We start from the raw sequence: 21,853 nt of genomic DNA, 5'->3' as shown, positions 1-21,853 counted from the left end.
TTTGCATCTCCAGCTCTTCTACTCTTAACTTATCTTAGTATATTAGGATAAAAGCGCTTCAACTCAAGGTCTCAAATATAACAAAGGAATGCAAAAAAAAAAACAATGACGGGGTGCCCTGAGAAATCACTAAACCTAATAAAAAGGTCAAAATCCCAGGGGACAAGCTGCACTGTGGTTGGTAGCTCCTTGTGATTGCACTGAGCTTTCCTCCATATTACTCCAGCATCAATCTCCCTGGTCCAACTGACAGCTTACACGATTAGGGGGGACCCTAATGCCGTCCTCACGGTCAGATGCTCATTCATCACCATCAACTCAGCCAAAAAGGATTCAGGGCTCTGATGAGATGAGATTCTTAATGCTATTGGAGCATTGTGATATCATACAATAAGTATGCAATAAGCAGATATAGGATGGAAGAATTATGGTTGGTTGTGCTGCATTTGATTTTAAGTCTCAACTAGGGACTCCCAAGTCCCTATCAAATAAAACAAAACATAAACTATCACTTTAAATTGGTCAAGGAGTGCATTTTGTTAGTTTAGCTCATGGCAAGGTGTTTCATAAACATGGCTTCCCAGTCAACAGTCAGCAAATATAATTTTTCACAAGACTGCATGCTTTTAAGACTTCTTTTGAAACTTGAGTTTTAGGTATCCATGACATCAGAAATAACTGAATTTCCGTTTTCAACTTTAAACTCCTGTAAAATTATTTTGCTGAAATTAATATTGCCGAAAACTGGCTTTTATACTAAGGACACTGTTCTAATATCAGTTAATGGCAAAATACCCCTTTCGTTATTTCTACTGGGTTTGGCTGACCTTTATACGCGTAAAGGGGTTTGTACTTACGGTTAAGGGACTTGACGGCACAGTGCTGCTTCTGCCCATCTGGCTCAAGCAGAGTTCCATGAAAAACACAGCCGAAGTGACCTGCAGGTTACAACATGATGTATTTGTCAGAATGAATCAGTATTAGTGAGTTGAAAAGCTCATGTTCAAACATGTAACTCCTTCCAAATAACATTTCTTCGCCCACCTCACACAAAACAAGCCTCTCTGAAAGATGTCCATTTTAGAAAGTGACACATGAGATGCACCACGTTCAGGCCCAATGACTATGAGGGCCCGCTGTAAAGTGGGTGAGCAATGGCATCCAGACCCATGTCAGCTGGCAGGAATCAGGTAGTACTTTAGGATGTGAACCAAAGATTTATTTTTCTTTCTTCTCTTTCTTTTGTCTTGTTTGTTTTTTGAGCTTGCATGTGTTGAGGAGAATGTCTGCTGACTACCTGTCAGTAGTGAGTTTCACCTGGGAGGGAGGTTTCCGGCTCATACCTCCCAATATATATATAATCCAATATAAGTTACTATTGGAACGTCAAGGGCATGATCCCTCACCGGCTTCCCATCGCCAAGTGCAGTCTTTGAAAAGCATGACCAAGCCAGAGGTTCCATTGCTAGGAAATTAATCTTTTTCTCAGCTTTGGTAGATTTGAACTTTGCCACTGCACTACCTGTGCACCCCACAAACAAATGCTTTAATCATAAAGCTGGCTGGGTGGTTTGTTATATGTGATGATACTGTAATGGCTTACTAAAACCCCCAAGGCCCAAGCAGAATAGACAGCAGACATAAAATGCTGATGCTTCACTGGTGACACGGCAGCACCACCATCTGAATTTCACCATGACTAAGAAAACATCGCTAGAGGTTATAGATTTATCTTCGCACAGCACAGATGAACACTGAGAGCTACTGACAACCAGATTCCAGTTCCTTGTATATGTGAAAATACTTGGCCAAGCAACTTGAATGTTGCTTAATGTACTCATGGATGAGCAAGTAAACCAAAGTTTCTACATCTTGCCCATAAATGGTAACTGTATTACCGATTAACTTTCAGAAAGACATTGCAGGCCATTTGGGGATTTTGTGCAATCAGCAACCTTTGTTTTTTTTATCTTGGCTTGCTGAAACCTTCTTGACAGAGCTACTATGATTAAGATCACGCGTCCAGCCAGTTGGCTCTATGATCACAGCAGTTCTAGAAATCAGATAAATTAAATCCTGTCCACTGCTGACACATAAAAATCAAAGTTTGGAACAGAGGGATCGAGGTGATTTCATTTAGTGCATGCAGTTTTTTATGCAATTTGGTGGAAGAAACTGGCTTATTTTGAAAGTATGTCTGACTCTTGTGTGTGTTTCGCCTGTTTTCACACCTTTAACAGCTAATTCTGATTATCTTAAATTACCAACACTAAATCTGCCCCCTCAAGTAACCCAGTATGAAGCTTTTTTTTATTCATTAATACCCCACACAAGCTAATAGACTCTGCCAACCCCCCTTGAGTTATTGTGCATTTTATTGAATTATATCTCTTAAGACATGAGGGCTTGCCCCAGAATGGGAGGGGTGCAGGAATAAAATGAGCGCGGCGTTCTCCTATCACGTCCTCGCAGATGGCTGAGGGTGTTGGATTTCGACTCCCAACAATGGACCCTGGGAATACTAGCTGTGAACAAATCATCCTACGCTACTTAAAAAAATCCTGCCTCAAAATCCTGGCTCTTTTCTTCAGGGATAATTCAGCCGAGGGGGCAGGGTTTGGGGTCTTTCTCCTCTTGATGTTAAATTTGATCTGTGTGTCTGACCCACCTACTTACAGGGTACAATATGGGGTGATTTTGTGTCTGCATGTCAAGCTTGCGGTTTGATGAAGCAGGCAATTAAGCTCTTGAATTTAATCTAAGCTCATTGGATGATTGTATCACTCCAGATCAGATACAATTCCATCATGAATTGTTTGCAAAAAATATTGTTTTTGTTATCATTTCACATTTTTAGTACCTAAAGTCAGAAGTAATAAAAATTAACCTTTAAGACACTGAATGCTAAATGTATTGAACGTAGGTCTTTGAATTAAATAAAACGTGAAAGTCCATAAACAGACTTTGACATAAGAGAGACTGGAAATGTATATTCTGCATAGAACCTTGAAAGTAGGGGTTGATATAACAAAATAAAGTTTCATCGATGAATTAAGGATGTGATCACAACAACATGATTGATTAACCAATCTATTCAAAGTGGGTTTTTTGTATTAGCAATTTAGCATTTTCTATGTCTCTTTTTTGCATGTTGTTGCATTTTGACACAGTGTATGTAAGTTGGGGCAGATGTACACATTACAGTATAAAATTTTAGAAATATGTAGTAATAGCTAGCTGATACAGAGTGAGAATTTTTCTTACACAATCTAGGAAAAAATATTGGTACAGCTCATTACAGAATAGATGCAGGAACAACCAAGAAGCAAGACAACAGTGGTGTACATCAGTGTTAATGCAATGCTTGTACTTAGGCAGACACTGATTGGTCGGACAATCCTTAATGCTTTATTGAATTTTTAAAATCTGTTTTATTTTTCATTGATATTTGCGATTATGCACATCCATTTGTAGCTGATATAAAAACCCATAATCCTGAATAGGTTCTGGCATTGTTGCTACACTGGTACTTGGATTAATGATTGCACAGTTCTGCATATATGCTTTAAAGCCATTGACATAGCTGTTTATATTGAATGGATCTTTATACATAACATTTTCAACTAAATAAAAGTCTGCTTTGCTACTTTATTTTGCACATTTGCAGCCAAAAATCCTTTTTCTGGGAAATGCACAAGAGATGATACATTTTACATTTAATCTTGTTTAGAGTAAGTAAAAGAAGAACTGGCAAGAGCTGTACCATGGATAAACAGACAAAACTCACACATGAAAGCAGTGCTGAAAAACTACAGTAATGTCCAATTAGCTTCAAACATTTTACCAAAATATGAAAACATTACCACTAGATTAGTGTGGGAGGCCTAGAGATATTTAAAAATGATTCATTACAAGAGTAGAGAAACTATTTCTGTGACTGACCTCTGCCAATGACCTGGTGGAGGTGGAGCAGCAGCTGCTCCCTGGCAATCACCACGTGCTGGACCTCAGTTAGCAGGTCTGGGTGGAGGCAGGATGGGTCGATGTGGACCGGGGCCATCAGTAGGGGTGACACCAGTTCCCCCTCCATTCCCATTCCCAGACCCATCCCAGGTCCCAGTGCCCCCCGTCTGGGAGACAGCAGCTCCCCGTTGCCTCCGTAGATGGGAGGAGCCGCCCGGCATGTCTCTGGCCTGTCAGTGCCCTGATCTGGAGAAGCAAAGGAGATGCCAGGGTTCAGGGGTCAGTGACTATATCAGCGGGGCCTCCAGAGGTCAAGGTGTGTTACACGATCAGAAAGGGACGGCTATAAAGGCAGAGAGCAACTTGACACTGTGATGGAGGGTAGCTGAGCTAGAAAAACAAAGGTTTCTGATTTCTCCTCTGATGCTGTTAGTGGAAGGAAAATGAATGCAAAGAAACTGCAAGAAAAATCAAAATTTTATCCAGAAAAGAAGACAGAGAAGACTCACAGACATGAGCTCAAATACAGACTATGCATTGTCAGTCACTAAGCCTACACCCCAGTTTGCCCTGAGGACAAGCATTAGTTCATTAGTAAATCTACCTTCTCAGATTTTTAGCCTTTCAAGTCACTTTTAGCAGCAAGAAAATTGCTTTGCCCCTCACACTCAGGATCATAATACATGGAGCCCCTCTCACCCCCGCAGGATTCAAGCTTAGGAACCCAAAACCACTGGTGACTCTGTTTTGGTACATTAGCTGGTTGGTCAACTTGCTTATGAATATTTTTTGGGGACTTTTTTCCTTTTTTATTAGATAGGACAAGAAAGAGGGTAGAGCGACAAGGGATGACACGCAGTAAAGGGCCACAGGTTGGATTTGAACCCATGGCCGCTACAGCAAGGACTCAGCCTTTGTACAGTGGGGGGTTGGGGGTGGGCTATCTGGGGGAACCATCCATTTCTCACTGGCATATTTTTTTGCTGTGCTGACACTTACAACTAGTCAAAATTACATAAATAATGAAGATTATTAGGCAAGATCTAAGGTTATGAGGAATTTTCATTCTGAACACCAGAGATACCACTGTCAAAGAAAAAGGTTTCACTGATTCCAGCAGTTTGTAGATCATGTTTTTTAGTCTGACTGAATTATTACTCTGAGAGGGAGTGTGAGCTTTGACACTGCTGCATTAATCAGTTTAATTTACTTATGACAGTGTTATAACCCCAGAGTTAGCAGGGAGAGGTAACACTGGGGTTAAGATGATCTACACTGGGTATATGGATGATCTTGTTCAGTTGAAAAAACACCCAAAACTATTCTGAATCTTTCAGAAATGTACTTTTCCTCAAGGCTACTGGTGTTAGTTGAGAACATGTAAGACATGCACTGCTAGCACAGCGTTAAGCAGGTAGATGGGAGGGACGGAGAGAAGGGGGATGTGGGGAAGAAGATGTCAGGTGGGAGCGGAGAGGGGCTTATCTGGTTGACATACCCTCCAGCAGGGTTGTTCTATAGTCGACTGACTCGTGGGAGACCATTTCGTTAGTGGGGCTGACGCTCCTCGCGTTAGCCAGCCTGTCCAGATGCTGGATGTGACCCCGGCCATCATACCACACCTCAGACAGATCTAGAAGTGGAGGGAGGCGGGTGAAAAGGGAATGACAGAGACATAAGAAGACAAGAAGCGCATAGACAAAAAGGTGAGATGAAGAATGAGAGAAAAGATAAAGGGGAGAGGGGGGAGGAGAGAATTACTAAGAAAGGCAAAGCGGTTCACCACTGCGCCCCACACACAATCTTACTGTAAACCCATCAGACCAAACAAAACCCGGCAAACACACATGCACACAGGTTAGAAAAAACACACTGAACTCCAGGTGCAAGTATGCAAATATATAGACACACACACACACACACACACACACACACACACACACACACACACACACACACACACACACACACACACACACACACACACACACACAAGCAAATACACACATCAAGGCTGGGGTCACTTTACTTTTCTACAACTTGTTCAAAATATAAACTACTCGAAAATATGATTGGCCTGTCACTGATATAGGGCATTTTACTACATGCATATAGTGTAAATGCATAATGCATATTCAATAAGTTTAATGCCTATATACTGTATATTTCTAACTTCAATGTCAATGACTTTGTAACAAATCACTCACATATTTATCACAATTTACATATTTCCCCTCTGGTTACATTTGCCTGCTTCTGACTGTACTGCTACCTTCTTATCGCCAAATACTTCAAATTCACTCAATTTTCCAACAATTACTGCCAAACATTTCATAAACTGACGAGACTTGATCTGACTGGACAGTCTGATTACCGTAACATAATATTTCAGAGCAGATTACAAAGGACTGAGAAATAAATCAGTGTCACTTTCACTGTCTAAGATCAAAGCTGAGTTTAAGATGTCTCTGAATATATGGCAGCCGCTGACCTTTGACCCTACCAGAACCTGACATCTCTGCTCTTACCATCAATGTGTTTGTTCCTCCTCCACATGAGCAGAGTTCCCAGCAGCAGCAGCAGTAGGCTAACACACACACAGCCCACGATGAGGCCTGTGTAGTCCTGTTCCTGAGCCAGCGTCACCTTGCCCAGATGCCTGATGGAGTCCGCCTGGCGCCACTGAAAGAAGTGAAGGAGTTTGTGGTGTTATAGAGTAAAGGAAGTGCATTTTAGTAACACAAATAATTACTATTGAACTACCCTCCCTCCACAGGGAGGTGAGAGGTCAGGTTTCGCCACTTAAGAGCTGGTATAGATTCAGTGTAGAGGTCTGAATCTCAGCTCAACATTAACTATCATTAACTAATTTGTGCAACAGTGACTATGAAACTAACGTGTTCAGCTTCAGCTTTAATGGTGTTTGACATTGTGTAAATCCATACTGGGTGAGCAGTGTAGGTCTTATGCACAGTCCCCCATGGATTTTATTAAATTCTTTAATTCTGTCTTGAGTTTCAGCACATGCCCGACAGAGCTTCACCAAGTGTCTGTTGATGTCTGTGGATCAGAGACGTCAGGCAGTCACTGACTGTAAAGGATCTGACACTCAACATTTCATATGATGACTTAATTGAAGTTTATGTCCAATTACTGCCTGTTTCCCTAATAGTGGAGTACTCTGCCACTCTTACAAACTGCACTATATATAGGTAGATGCTTGATAAACAATGACTACCACTGCATAGATCACACTCCGCATTATGGCATGCATGCATGCATATATTGTGCACACACAAGCATTTAAAAGGCATGCAACTGGCATTCAGACATATGGTAGGGTATGGTATGGACATACACACACCCACACACACACACACACACACACACACACACACATACACGGTCTGTTGCCACAGTCTGGAGGCAGATTACATCAGTTATATTGCTTCTGCCATTATTAGGTTTAGTGGAAATGAGGTTTCTACTGCTGCCTGCTGCTGCAGATTGGACAGTGTGTGTGTGTGTTTGTATGTAAGTGTGTGTATGAGTGTGTATCTGGGTATGTCTGCAGGTAGGGGATACATGAGTGTGTGTTTGTTTATGTTTGTGGAGCTAAGGGATATTGCCTGACCATCCCCTGAGATAAAGGCTTTCTTCTGAAGGCCAGTTCACAAGTCAACAGCGATGAGGTTGATAACGTCTGGTCTGGAGCACGCCGCTGTTTCTCCAGAAGGCGACCATTGGATATTTATTAACTTTAAGGATGACACGAGGACATCTGGAGCTCAGCATCTAATATTAGTTTGCATTATAAAGGTTAGATATTTCTCTTATTAACCTACTAGGTTTGTTGCATAACAGGATACAAAATGTCTGGAGAAGCTCCTAAAACACAAAATATGAGATTTAGCAGTGCATATATTCAATGTGTGAGGCTCAATGCACTTGCAGAGTTATGTAGTCTATAGAACTCTCTATCCCTTCAGGCACCTCAACTACCTCTGCTTCAGTTTCAGTGCCTTTTTGTCCCTACGAAACTGAGCGAGAGCTCAAGGAAAAGATGAGACATCGCAAAGCAGGAAACCTTCAAGTCAGTGTGAAGTGACTGTCTGGATTGTTGATAGATTTCTCTCTGTATGATTGCTGAACATGTTTACCTTGTAGCTCTCTCTTTTTCTTAAAAACCTGATACTCCAAAACCTGATATTCACTGTTGATGTTCAAAATCACTGAAACATTTCCTGCTGTCATACTCCACTTTAGCTGCTGGAAAAATGTTGACATGGGGCTGTGGTATGTACATTTTAGGAAGTTATCCACGAAAAGAATTAAAATACACTAAACAAAGAAATTAACTTGGAAACGTTTTCCACAACTGGAATGTTTCTGTGGAGCACAATGAAGCTATAGCGTCATCATACACACTGAGTTTGATCATTTATATGTGTTCACTGGCTCTGTAGATTTAAAACTCTTTAAACTTTGGCTGAAAGTTTTATGTCTTCACATCTGACCACATCTTGATCTGTGTGGTCAAAAGTGTGCTTTGTTGCACTATGTCCAAAAGTGATGTCATAGCGTCCTGGAGTACACCTATACATCATTGCAGCAAGGTGAGTAGTTAAACCACTGTAGGTCAGTATAAACTATTTAATCCCTAAATAAACACACAACGTTTCTTTTTAAATGAATATTTGAATCTTTATGATTACTATTATCTTATTTCTCACAATGCAAGCCACAGGAGTTAGACCTTACAGATTCTGCACTGTTTAAACTGCTTCATCATTAATAAAAACATTTCCATACTGTCCCCTTCTCACGACTCAGACGATGCTCAAGTGACAAGACAGCTGGATGCTGAGCCCTTTCACTCAACACACTGTGTAATAAATTCTCCCTGAGCTGGTTTTATAAGGGACTGCATTAGGACAGGAGAGTTATTGAAGTCTCCTGTAAATGATCTGGAACGCCGAAGGAATGTGGTGTTTTCCATGAATTTCTAAGAGCACAGAATGAAGAGCTCGGTATGGCCGATGGCAGAATGATCCTGTTACTGCCTTCAGAAAACTCATACAGTGAAGTCGGTCTTAACTTTGTGTTTCCTTATTGACAAACTGGAATCAAATGAAAGAAACCTGAGGGTAGTAAGATGTTATTCATTTGTAACTAAGTTAACGACATATAAGAATAATCATGACTATTCGACTAGTTATTTCACATACTTTATCCATCTATCATCACTGTGTGTTATGTTCTTGCTATGCGGCGAGTCAGCCTTGCCCTCCAAAAAAGCAGGTGCTGTGATATGATATGATACCTTTTATTGCTAAGATTCCTTCCGTGAGCCCCAATAATACAAACAGAGGGGAATTATTCAAATAAAGCATTATAAGTGGCTTTATGGATCTCTGCTTTATTGTATCCACTTGTCTCGGAGCAGATGTTTGATACAGAATATCTGTTTACAAAAGCCTCTCTTTCAGACTTCTTGGCTCGCGGGGATATTTGTGCTCACAGAAGTAGGGCAGATCTGGTACTATCACTGCAAAAATCCTCCATCATGAAGAGTCATTTGATCTCATGTTGAGCCTTTAAGAGTTTTTTTTGTAACACAGGAAAGAATTCTGCTGCAAGTCGGGTGAGATAATTCCACTTGCTGTTTCCCATTGTTTACAGAGGTTTACCAAGAAGTAATTGAGAGGCAGGTTAATGCAGATCTGTGCAATGGTCTGAGGAAAATTAACAATGTCTATTCAGTGTTTGAAATAAGCCTAATTTGAAACGCCATGTTTACTTGTTTCAGGTTTTAAAAAGAAAGCAATGTTGTAATAAGGTAACGTTTTACAGGGGAACGTTTAAAACTTAATGAATTGCCTTTTTACACACAGGTGTGTCTTCCAGATTTCTCTACTATCTGAGAAAAATATTTGCATGCAAATTAAATTAATCTGAGCATCAGCAAACTGTTTAACACACACATACACACACACACACACACACACACACACACACACACACACACACACACACACACACACACACACACATGCTTACACAAACACACACCCTGCACTGCCATCCAAACACCACTTGAAACACAAACTGAAGCTTTTCTCTTGCTGTGAACATGCAGGGAAGCTGGAACAAAATGTCTATGGAGTGGAGTGAAGACGATGTGTGTGTGTGTTTGCTTGTGGCTGGGTGTGGATGTGTGTTTGTGGTGAGCTAGGTATCTGTTAACAAAAGGGTGTCTTAATTAAAAAAAGTGGGTTTGTTGACCAACTGTTGTACAGGTGTGTGTGTGTGTGTGTAGGTGCATATACCTGTGTATGTGCGCCCCTGTATAAAGCAAATTGCATGTGTATGCAAATTGCAGGTGTGACTCACCTCCACCTGCAGCTCCTTGGCGGGGGTGGCATGCAGCTCGGTGGGAACGGTGCACTCCAGAGTGTTTCCGACCAGAGTCAGGCTCTCACAGCTGTGGTTGGAAACAGTCAGAACCTGACACTTCATTGCCTCCCTGTCCATCCGGTCACCCTGCAGGGGAGGGAAAAGGGGAGGAAAGAGATGGACAGAAGTCGCGGGGAAAGACAGCAAAAAGGAAGGAGGGAAGGAAGGAAGGAAAAACAGAGGTCAAGATCAGCAACATTACAAGAAATTATTAATATGTTCAGTGAATCCAGATAAAGAAATTAAACACACTAAATGTTTCCTTTCAAAATTAGGTGGCAAAAAACAAAAGTGCCAACTGAAAGGCTCCTTTATGACTTTTAGGTGAAAAGATCTTGCTCTCTACTTCGGTATAAATCAATCACAGGCCACCCGGCGTGTTTCTTTGCAGTTTACAGATCTCTGTATTTGACACTTTTAGAAGTTTCCTTGTGCAGCTTTCAAACTATTTACGGGACTTTTAAAAGGCCAGTAAGTGACATGGGTGTATGGTTGACAACATGATATAAACTTTACAGTTTAGAGCCATGGCATGTTTAGGATACACTGGAATTTATCTTCAAATGTGCTGGAAAAGACTGTACAAACTATCCTCAGTGTGGTGAGGTAACTGAAGAAAATTTGGTGCAGGTCTCTTTTCTTGGCAGAGCTCCCCACGAATCATACTGATCAAAAGCACTGAGCATGAACTGAGTCTGCTGCTTTGATTGAGACAGAGCAATTATTGACCTCCGGTGGGATGACAACAAACACCCCCTCTGAGATCTGACTGGAAGCACACACAGCGATTGTCCATGTGACTGTGTGTAACTGTTAGTGTGTGCCGTTTGACGGGAAGCTACAAAAGAAAAGCGCAGCGTAATTTGTTCTTTTTTCTCCGCTCTCAGATTTGTTCCCTTGCTTGCTCCTCTCGTTCACTTTTGTTTCTCTGATTCCATCTCTCTCCCTCTCACACACATAAACACACTTGTTTGAGTGCAGCAGAAGGCAATAAAGGGAATGATCACATTCCTTGCGTGACAGCTTTGGATTTTCCAATTTGACACAGAGTGGAGGCTTGCACCTGTTCCTGCACTCTCTCTCTCTCTCTCTCTCTCTCTCTCTCTCTCTCTCTCACTCTCTCACACACACACACACACACACACACACACACACACACACACACAGTGCCCTACAAAGCAACAGAAACCACTAATTCACCCACTTGCTTGCAATTAGAAAACACACAAAGACAACACTTGGTAACAAGATCATCCAATACAATCCTTATTCAGTATGTTTCCCAGCTGTGGCCGTGACAATACTGTACGCACAGCACAGAAGAGTTATTAAACTTATTAAAAAGCCGTCACAGTTATACCAGTCACTCTAAATAAACTGTTACAATTCTAATTGGAAGTGAGATCCTTCTCAGTCTCCCGTGATGTGATCTGCAGCGATAAGAGCCTGGCCACATGTCAAGATCAACAGCCTGGTTCTTTCGTATTCTGCCATGCTGGTGTGGAGCTGTCAGTCAGAGCTAAATGTTCCTTTATTTATTTGTTATTGGCAACCATTTTGAAGCTAGAGTTATCAGATGGCGCTAAATGAGCCCTGCATTTGCCCTGCAGGCCACTATTATCAGATGGTGGTAAATGTGGCCTGTTTCAGTGCGATGCCTGGTCACATCCCCCCTGGGTAAAAACTTGTCTGGGCTGAAAGGAGGGATGAAGGGGGGATAGAAGTTGGGTTGGTGGTGGATTTAGAATCGGGGCCAAGGTCACGTCTGGGAAAAGGGAGAAAGAAGAAGAGAAAAAATCCCCAACCAGGATCCCCTGCGAGAGGTTCAGCACAGCTGCCACAAACCATCGAGGTGCAGTCAACAAAAAAATGAAAGAAAGAAAAGAGGAGAAATACGTATTTCATTGTGTTCCTAAAACAGGATCTTGGGAATGTGGTGGCTTGTTTGAAAAGCAGCATTAATATGTCAAGAGCTTTGACCTCAGCAGCCAGAACAATGCAAGTCAACAGAGAGAATACATAGAGGTATAGCAGTAGAGAGGGGATGGGGAGGTCGGGATGGGGGGTGGAAACGATGGGAAACAGACTGCACTTCCTGTTTTTCTTTCAGTATTGTTTCCTTCCCAACTTGACCTGGAACATGGAGGGCAGTATGTGAAAATGTGTGGATTTGGGAGGCAAAGTGCAGCCACCAGAAGAATAAACATCAACCTGGTTCCAAATTGTGAGTTCATCTCATTCAGAAAAGTTCTGTACACTACATCTCTAAATCAAAATTTCTTAAAAGTGTCATGCAGAGTTAAAACATCTAACAAATATTTGGATTTTCTTGATTTTATTAACAAGTAGTACTCTGCAGACCTGCAGCAGTCTTGTATGTTTGTCAGGGTTAGCAGAGTGGTGCAGGGGTGTCAGTATTTCTTGTCTTCTGTTTTTCGCTCTTCCTGTTCTGTGAAGCCCTTCTTAAGATTTAGAAATTTGCAACAGCACATAATTAAACATTTTCTTACTTAACAATCTTAAACTGGACCATTAGAGTCTGACTAACTGGAGTTCTCTTAAACAATAAACAGTCACAGTTTCCTCTCTTTTAACAACCAACTGTGGTGACGCAACTGAGAACTGAGCCTTTTATTAGCAGTATGACGGAGCTGAAGACGCAGGATTTTTACTGTTGTCTTACCTTGAGCTCCACAATGCTTTTGTTGTCCTTGGAGGTGAGCTTTGGGTCCTGGAAGAGGGGGTCCTCCACATAGATCAGGTCCCACTGATTCGTGTAGTAGCCGTCCAGGACGAACGCCACCTTGGTGACGACGGGCGGCTGCAGAGCCAGTTTGGCCAGAGAAGGCGTGGTGCACTGAATGGACGTCCGGTTCTCACCATACACGCAGCTCTAGAGGAGAGAGGCAACACAGACAGACAAAACGTATAGGTTAGAACAACTGTGCATCCAGTGCCTTTGTAAGAGCGAGTTTGACTTTGGATTGATTTGTTGTTTGTTTGTCAACTGGTCCACTTTCACACTTGTTTGTTATTGCAGAGATCTGTGGGAGATTTCCTCGTTAAAGTTCAGGTGTCTATCACCCAATGTATGGGTGGTCACGGCCATATGAGCACAACTAAAGGAAACACGACCTTCTGTAGCTGCTGCAACTAATACAAAGAATGAGCTCCCATCTTCTTCTACTGAATTCATTTTTTGCTCATACCACAGTGAGGCATTGTATCTTGTTTTCATGCTAATAAAACAGGGATATAATATGAAATGTGCACGCAAATTACTTTCTTGTGGGAATATGTAGCGTGCATTTGGGTACAATTTATTGATTATTCATCTGGGTTGGGAAAAAGCATAACCAAATTTAGATTCTAATAAGATTCAGACAAAACATGTCATTGTGAAAGCTCTCTGCACCCTAAAGCAATGTGTTTCATTGCTGTAACAGTGCAAAACAATCTACTGACTCCAATTGTTGTTCTTGGGACATTTTGGTCCTTTAAAGTATGATCATACAAGTGCACACACACACAAACACACACGCACACGCACACGCACACGCACACACACACACACACACACTGTTTGCACAAAGAGTTTATCCACCTCAGCCTCTCAGCTTTCCTACTACTCCTCCAGGTCTTCCGTCACAGTTTAGAACAACCATGCAGTAATCCTTAGTTTGGCAGCTTCTTTTATGCTCAATACATTATACGAGACACCGCCTGTCTTTTAGCCACTGAGGTGTTTATGCACTGCCTCAGGGCACAACAGAGTTTCATCCCATGTTGGATTCAGCCCACATAGGCTTCCCAGCTTTTGTGCTCATTAAGACCGCCCAGTGAGAGACAGAAAGCTTAGAAAACATTCTAAGTCCTTTTTGATTGAGGTGTGGCAGAGTTTCATCTTGTCTGGAGAGAAAACAGGAATGTAATGGGGATAGAGGTGCTGGGGTTTACATCTCCTGTGTTCACGTTGCAAAGATCTAAACCTTATGGGACTGCATTAAGGTTTTAAAGGACCAGTGTGTAGGATTTAGCGGTGAAGTTACAGAGAGTGTATGGTGGCAGCGAGAAATGCTAAAGGCCCTATCTACAGCCAGTGTTTGTTTCGTCTGTAGAAACATAGCTGACTCCATGGAGCCAATGGCTTATTCTGATGTAATGATTCCTGTATTCAGCTGATTATACACAAATAAAACCATACCTCTAAATATTATGTTCCATTTCTGCCAATAGATCCTCCTGAATGTTACACACTGGAGCTTTAACTGACCTTGTACTGGTTGCTCAAGAGGACTATCTCTTTGAGAGCTGGACTTCATGTCTGTGTTTGCTCATTTGTTTGTGTATTAACATTTTTTGCCATGTACGGGAAAATGCAGCATGCACTGTTTAGGTGGCACCGAGCCACAGACTCACATAAGGGAAATTAATTTGTGCAGAAGCAAGTGGAAATGGAAGAAGTCACGTAAGCACTAAGAAATATATCTCAGTGATTTTATTTAAATGTTTAGGTTCCTTAAAGTTTATTATGATGGCAAATGTAGTTGAATTTCATCAACTTGCTGATTGCCAAATATCTTTAAATTATTGTTAATCATTACGGTATTTTCCCCAGTTGAACTATATATAGTAAGCCCTAGCTGGAGAGTGGAACATATTGACAGCTGGGCAGAAACATTAGATCTAAATCAAGATTAGAGCTCCAAGTACAAAGCGATCATTGTTTAAAATCTGCCAAAACGTAAAATGTGGCACATCTTACCCAAAAGAAAAATATTCCTACACAAGTGCAAATAAAGGCTTGAAATTCACCAGCAGGAACATATAGTAAACGTTACACTCTTACACAACGTAGTAAACAGTAAAGTCACTGAGCGGTCCAGAGTTTGACAAATAGAGAGTGGGAGGAAATTTGGGGAGGGAGCCATCTTGAAGGGGATCAGCATCCAAGTGGGGGTGTTAGTGGGTTCTGGGGCAATGTTCCCAGAAACAAGAAATCAATAGACAGCCTAAAAGGGATATGGAAAACAAATGGGTACTAATCTGAAAGCTGTTGTTGATATTACTTGACAAGCAACAGTAAGAGTAAAGACATCTATTATCCTCTTTTCTCCCCATCAAGTGCAATTTCATTCTTGGACCACAGCAGACCTCACATTTTTAGGGTCCAAAATGTAGGTTCCATATTTCTGTGGGAAAGCTAAGGTGAGAATAAAAAGGGAGGATGAGGTTTAATCATCACAGAGATTGTAGTGGATTCATTATCTAAAGCAAATATCAATGGAAGTGATACAAAAGCCGTTACAAAGAGAGATGGCGTGATATTCCTCTACACAGGTGCACCCAGAACAAACCAGACTCGTTTTTATGCACACTGAGAGATCAATGTTGATATTTGTGCTGTGGTGGCCAATCATACTGTGTTTATTTTTTGGGCAACAAAGGTACATGTGTCCTTGAATCGATCTCCCACGAGGACAGGACGTGGAAAAAAAGGTGTTCGGATCAATGTGCAAATGCCACCTTTAGACTGTTGTTTAGTGAGTGGGCGTTAGTGTAGTAGTAGTTTTTGTTTTCATTTAATTGACTCATTTACAAAGCATGACTGATACTGAGGGAGGAGGGAGGGAGGGGGTTGGTATTTAGGATCCTACTGGATGTACTGGCTATAGTACAGATTAACAAAGACACACACTTGTGTTTTGCTTTTTGAGCTGCAAACTAAAAGTTGCATGTCCGTTAAGGGTCTCTCCTTCTAGAGAACAAGAGTTGGAGTACTATTACATAGCAAATATGTAACTTTGTTTTTTCTTACATTGAAGACAAACATCAACCCAGTGTGTTCATGTACAGCAAAGTATTGAGCAGGCTTTAAACTCGGCTTGAAAACAACTTTCATTCTCTCGACCCTTTTCAGCAAATTCACTTAGCCTACTAAAAGGCAGTCATAGAAGGCAGAATAGGCCATTAAGACCCTTTCCACCGAATTACTGTAGCTTCCTATTATAAGTTACTGTGAGCAATAGGGTCCAAAATGAACACACTACTTTCTGACAAAGTTGGAGCCATTTTTTATTTGTATTTTGTCTATGTTCTTGTCACAGGTTGCACTGTCTTTCTGTAATACTTTTCATTCCATTAAGTTTAGGTTTGGCTATGTTTCATATTTTCACTTTGTGAAACAAAAGAGACTAGGTGGCAGCCTGACAAAGAAGAAATACAGACCCTGAGGCTAGACATATGTCAACAAATTTGGAAATGTTCCTTCAGCTTCACAGGTGGGCTAAAAGACATCATAGTAAATCCCAACACATATAATAATAAATACCACAACAAGCACACGTTATTGCATTAGACCTTTGTTCTTGGTTGCTGCCACAGCTTTAGAGTGTCTCAGCTTCATGAATTCTTTAAACCAATTAGACCGATTGGTCACCGCTGCACGATGGACTACGGTCTGTAAAGTTTGTTATGCTACAAAAAAAAGCTCAACAACTTCAAATCTGACTTCCAACACATTGACTGATATCTGACTCCTTGGAGAGCCACTCTGACTACAGTAGCAGCAGCTCTGTCAAAGTACTGCTGAAACTTCCTCATACACTTCCAACATGACTCCCAAGTGAGCTATAGCAGCCCAGATGGACACACACAAACACACACTCAAAGTTATGTGCATCCACAAATTACGTGCAACCACAAATTGAACACAAGCATAAAGCAAAACACATTTAAAACATACACCTGCCTACAGAATGCGTGTGTGTCCATAAGTGTGAGGGTAGCGTTGCCAAACAAAGGCAATCCAATTAACCTTCCTCCTCCACACACCAATAAGGAGTGAGTAGAGCCGGGACTGTAGGGTAAACCTCCCCCTTCACCCCTCTCCCAGGGGTACGGCGAAAGGAAAAATATCCTGTGAATTAGTGGAAACCTCAGTCAGTTTCATTGTTCAGTGGATGTCTCCTCTTATTTGAGAGAGAGGAGGTGAAGGGCTGTAGGTTGGGAGCAGCTGTAAATACAATCTCTCTGAGAGCTGGGTAGCGAGCGGGCCGGGAGGTTTACTGTGGGGTGATGAGAGAACCAGCGATCCCGAAAACTCCGCCGTCCCTGAAGGATCATTAGTGTAACAGCCTGCGAAAAAGCCAAGTCATAACGGAGCTCCCACGTACAAATTTGCTTGTCAAATCTAGAGTGATTTATACCAGTGGAGTTTTCTGCTGTTTCCTACCATGCTGAGTTGTGCTATTATTTGCTTTGGATTTAAGTCTCCAGTTCAGCTGTGTCTTTGCTTATTAGCTTGATTTTTTAGGTGTAAATTTCACTCCTTCCTCTTGTGCATCACAACTGTACCTCCACATCATGTGTTTTGCATCTAGCCCTTTTTACAACTGAATGCTTCCTCTCTGTTTAAGTCAATGTTTTACCAATGTGCAAATGAGCAACACAAGTGTGCAAATGACTGACCATATACAGCCATTGTGCTCATGTTTGCAGAATCCAACTTTTTGGAATAATGTCTCATGATATGCAAATAAAAACACTACAAGGTACACGAGGGCTCTCTCTTTTGCCATTGTTGGCAATGCTGCACATCAGTTAGTACAACTGATTTATGCCAGTACTGGCATTTATCTAAATTCGCCACATTACAACAGGCACATTATAATGTACATAATTCATATCATTCCAAAAAAAGGTACTATACTGCAGTGATATTAACCTATGGCACACACAACATAAATTTTTGAACACACATGGACATGTGAGTATGGAGTATGAAGTTATAAACTGCTAATCTACAAGAGGTAAGCCAAGGCAATGTGCCAGTTTCCACATTAAATTAACTCTTTATAGGTAGTTGTGTGTTTAGCTGTATTTCTTATGGAGTGTCCCTCCATAAAACGGGTGATGCAGAAGACATTAATGTCACAAATAAATGATGTACAACTGTCCAACACGAGTAAAGTAAGTGCAATAAAACAAAAGGAATCCCCTTTGTTTTATTGCAGATGTTGGTGAGGCAGAGTATGTACAAACAAAATTAACAAAATGTCTTACAATTTATTTTTTTATTTCCCACCGCAATGCAATATTTATTCAACAGGTTTGAAACCTGGTAGAATTATTTTTAACCCACAGAGTTGTGCTCAAACACAGTCTTGTCTTCTGATTGCCAATGAGCAGCTCTACTGGAAGCATGTTGGTGCTTTGAAGCACCTTTACTCAAACGTTAATCAATCACTTATATTCAATTCCTTCATTGAGATACCCCCCAGCTGGGGGGTATGGGAAAGGAAAAAGGCTTCATGAGGCATTCAGGTGTTAGCTGGAGTGATTTAGCCCGCTGGGATGAGATAGGAAGAGGGTCTGACACGAAACAAGCCAATTTGTGAATGCAGGCGACAGGTGTCTGGTTATGGCAAAGCCTCTAGTTAAACCAGACTATCTGTGATGGTGCAGCCTGGCGAAGCAACACTGGTACTGTGTGAAGAACTCTACTCCCTGAGGTTTGTGAGGTTTGTGAGGTTTGTGAGTGATCTCTGAAAATTCACAGATCACTTTTTTTTTTTTTCGCTGTTTTTTTGTGTATGTGCAGCCCCCCTTTTGGCTTTGTGACCATGCCAGCTTTTCACGACACATCGTAAAAAAAATCTCTTTCATGTTTGTGGGAAAGCTGAGATTGGCTGAGACCAGGCTTTACTGGAGATCTGAGAAGCAGATATCAAGTCAACACTGGATGTTTTTTTTTTCTTTTTCGTGCTCTGGCCCCAGCTGAAGCCCCTGAACCTCTGCTGTTGGCTTTTAGCAAGTCTTGGTTTCTTCCTCTCTCCAACCTGCTCTGGTGTGAAGATCTCATAGATGGTTGCCCGACTGGAGAACACATTTTGCAAACTGAACGGAATCTCGTCATTCAGCTGCTGTGGCTTCTTGTCGGAAACTAAACCAATCGCACGGCCGTCATTTAGGTTTTTGAACGCAGCTCTGGAGGCATGACAGGCTGGCTCACATTACCCAGATTGCCGTTCCACTGGTGATGGAAACCTCTGGGCTGTCCGTTTATGAAAGATCCTTGCCTCTATTTTGAGGGGTTAAGACAATAAGACACTTACACTGTCCCTTCCCAGGCTGAGCCCTAACTCATCCCGTTTACTGGAAGGAATTTAACAGGCGACAGCTGGGGCCCTACGGGGCATGATCCCATCCTAAATCATTAGCAATGATAGCCTTATTTTATACAGGCTGCTCACTTCATGCTCTCTTTCTCTCTCTAGGAGGGAATTTGTTTTTGCCATTCCTCTCTGGTCTGTTATTCCAATTTAAAATGAACAATAAACTATTAGGGCAAGGGTTGGCTTCAACACGCTGTCTTCCAGGCATTCTAGAGCTATTCTTTCTCCACACCTTAACAGAGAGGGTTTAAAAATGTTTTCAAAGTAAAAAAAACTCCCAGTTTGCATGGGTTTAAGTCACAGCATGTGTTATTGACTTGAAAGTGAAGTGAACCCTGACTGCTGTGGTGTGAACTCCCGATGCTGGAGCAACAACGGATACATAAAGAACATGTAACAATGACCCCGTTCATCTAACATTACAGGTGAAGTTACAACAAGTAAACTTGGCTGTAAATTTCAAGCACAATTCAGAATAAGCTGAAACTGAATACCATATTTGTAACTATAAAAATTTAATTGATAAAAAACTGTTTAATTATATTACACCTTGGGCACAGAAAATAATTGTCTCTGTATGATTGACAGGCAAGAGTCACCTGAAACACAGTTCCAGTTTGTTAACTATCGTGCTGTTACAGTAAACTGCAGGCAACAATAGAAACATACTTCATGCTTGCATTCATATGGATTGCAGCAAACAAGATGTCATGAGAGCAGGACGGCAAAATTAGGTGAGGCTGGCAGAGAATACCGGCAGTGGTTATTTACTTAGTTAGTTATTGTAAGTTAGATGGCATTGTGGTCCAAAGTTAAAATATTTTAACATGTTGTTACATAGCTCCCCCACACAAAGAGGTAACATGTGCAGTCTGGTGCTAATAGTTAATAAATTACATGAAAAATCTACACAAAATGTAATCAAACGATTTTATTCTATATATTTTATTCCATATATACCATGACCACTGAAATTGTAACGGGTGTTTTGTTCTGCCATCCTGCCATTCGGTCTGAGGGGTTGTTTGTTTTTCCCATACTGTCCAGAAGGTGCTGTCCGTCTACCTGAATCCATGTGAGTATAGCATAACCATGAGTTAAACTGACTAAAAACAAACAAACAAACACACATCATAGCTTCACTTTCTGCCAGTAGCTATGGTCTAAGAAATACAAAAAAAATTTTTTGGTAAACACTTTGTTGTGTATGATCACTTAAAGGGCCAACTGTTTACAACCTTTAAAATGTCCAGTTTGCCTGGCCCTTTGTGACCTTTAAACTGCAGCAACAATCTCCTATTTGTGTTGACCCTCAGAGCATTTCTATTGGGGTCACCTGGGAGTTTAAAAGTGCCCGAAGGTGCCTTGATAGCAACTGCTGAGGGAGGGTGGCAGTGGCATATGCAAATCCAGATACTTTCCAGGTGGATCAGGGATTCGAACCAGCAATTTTTGGATCATAATCCTAATTTCAGAGTCCTCAAGCTGCATCTGTTCACGCTGTTTGTGTGAAACGAAGCCTGAGCTCCCCAGAGGCCCATCAACCACTGACCTGAACACAGGTCAATGACCATGGAGAGGGAAACTGAAAGATGAGACACTGCAGGGAGTGTGTGCGTGCGTGTCTGTGTGTGTGTGTGTGTGTGTTTGTCTGTGCGAGAGAAAGAGAGACAAACAGGGGAGGAAAGACAGATCCGAGATAAAGGGATATTGTATAACATTTGAGATGGAAGTCTTATACCATGAGTGTATGAGTTTGTGGGTGTATTTCTGTGTGTGTATTTACTGAGCGCATTATGATCTCCTGACTAAACCTGCAGCAGCGTGTGCCTTAGGATGACAGATAACATCATTACAAAGCACTGCTTGTCCTCAAACCGCCTCCCAAAGGCAAACATCACACACACGAACAACACACCTTCACTTTGAAAAAAGTGCTGTTTGTTTACAACTCAGTAAGAAATATATCACTTTCACTATGAAATACTATTCACTCTCTGTTGAAGCTACTTGTTTCTTATAATAAGACAAGGAAGTTGTTAAAAGTCCCTAACAATGGTCAATGTCTCAAAATTGGTGAACAGGTATCACCACGTTTATAGAGAAGTTGCTTGAATAAAAAAAGTTGGAGCAGTTCTGCCTGTTGCCACATATTTTTTCAGTCCAGCTAATGTAAGGCAGATCTCGATAAGAGGTTAAATTACTTTTTCACGTGGAGAATTTGTGCTGTTCAATCGATGAAAATGGACACTCTTTTC

The 21,853-nt window shown here is 41.4% G+C and overlaps 1 protein-coding gene across 2 annotated transcripts in view; it reads right to left on the bottom strand.

Moving 5' to 3' along the window:
* Nucleotides 1-21,853, bottom strand: part of met (MET proto-oncogene, receptor tyrosine kinase) — a 66,668-nt gene that overhangs the window by 7,094 nt on the left and 37,721 nt on the right. Inside the window, exons 11-16 of one of the 2 annotated variants that reach the window (XM_051382186.1) lie at nt 13,103-13,312; nt 10,357-10,506; nt 6,492-6,645; nt 5,462-5,596; nt 3,943-4,209; nt 858-938 (exon numbers count right to left, since the gene is read on the bottom strand). In XM_051382186.1, coding sequence (XP_051238146.1) covers nt 858-938; nt 3,943-4,209; nt 5,462-5,596; nt 6,492-6,645; nt 10,357-10,506; nt 13,103-13,312 — 997 coding nt within the window. The remainder of the gene's footprint in view (nt 1-857; nt 939-3,942; nt 4,210-5,461; nt 5,597-6,491; nt 6,646-10,356; nt 10,507-13,102; nt 13,313-21,853) is intronic. The other variant, XM_051382187.1, reaches the window with a different exon arrangement.

This window comes from Dicentrarchus labrax, unplaced genomic scaffold (assembly GCF_905237075.1).
Source record: "Dicentrarchus labrax unplaced genomic scaffold, dlabrax2021, whole genome shotgun sequence".
In the NCBI taxonomy this organism is placed as follows: domain Eukaryota; kingdom Metazoa; phylum Chordata; class Actinopteri; family Moronidae; genus Dicentrarchus; species Dicentrarchus labrax.
Note: the sequence above shows the minus strand (reverse complement) of the source record. Positions and strands in the feature narration are given on the sequence as shown.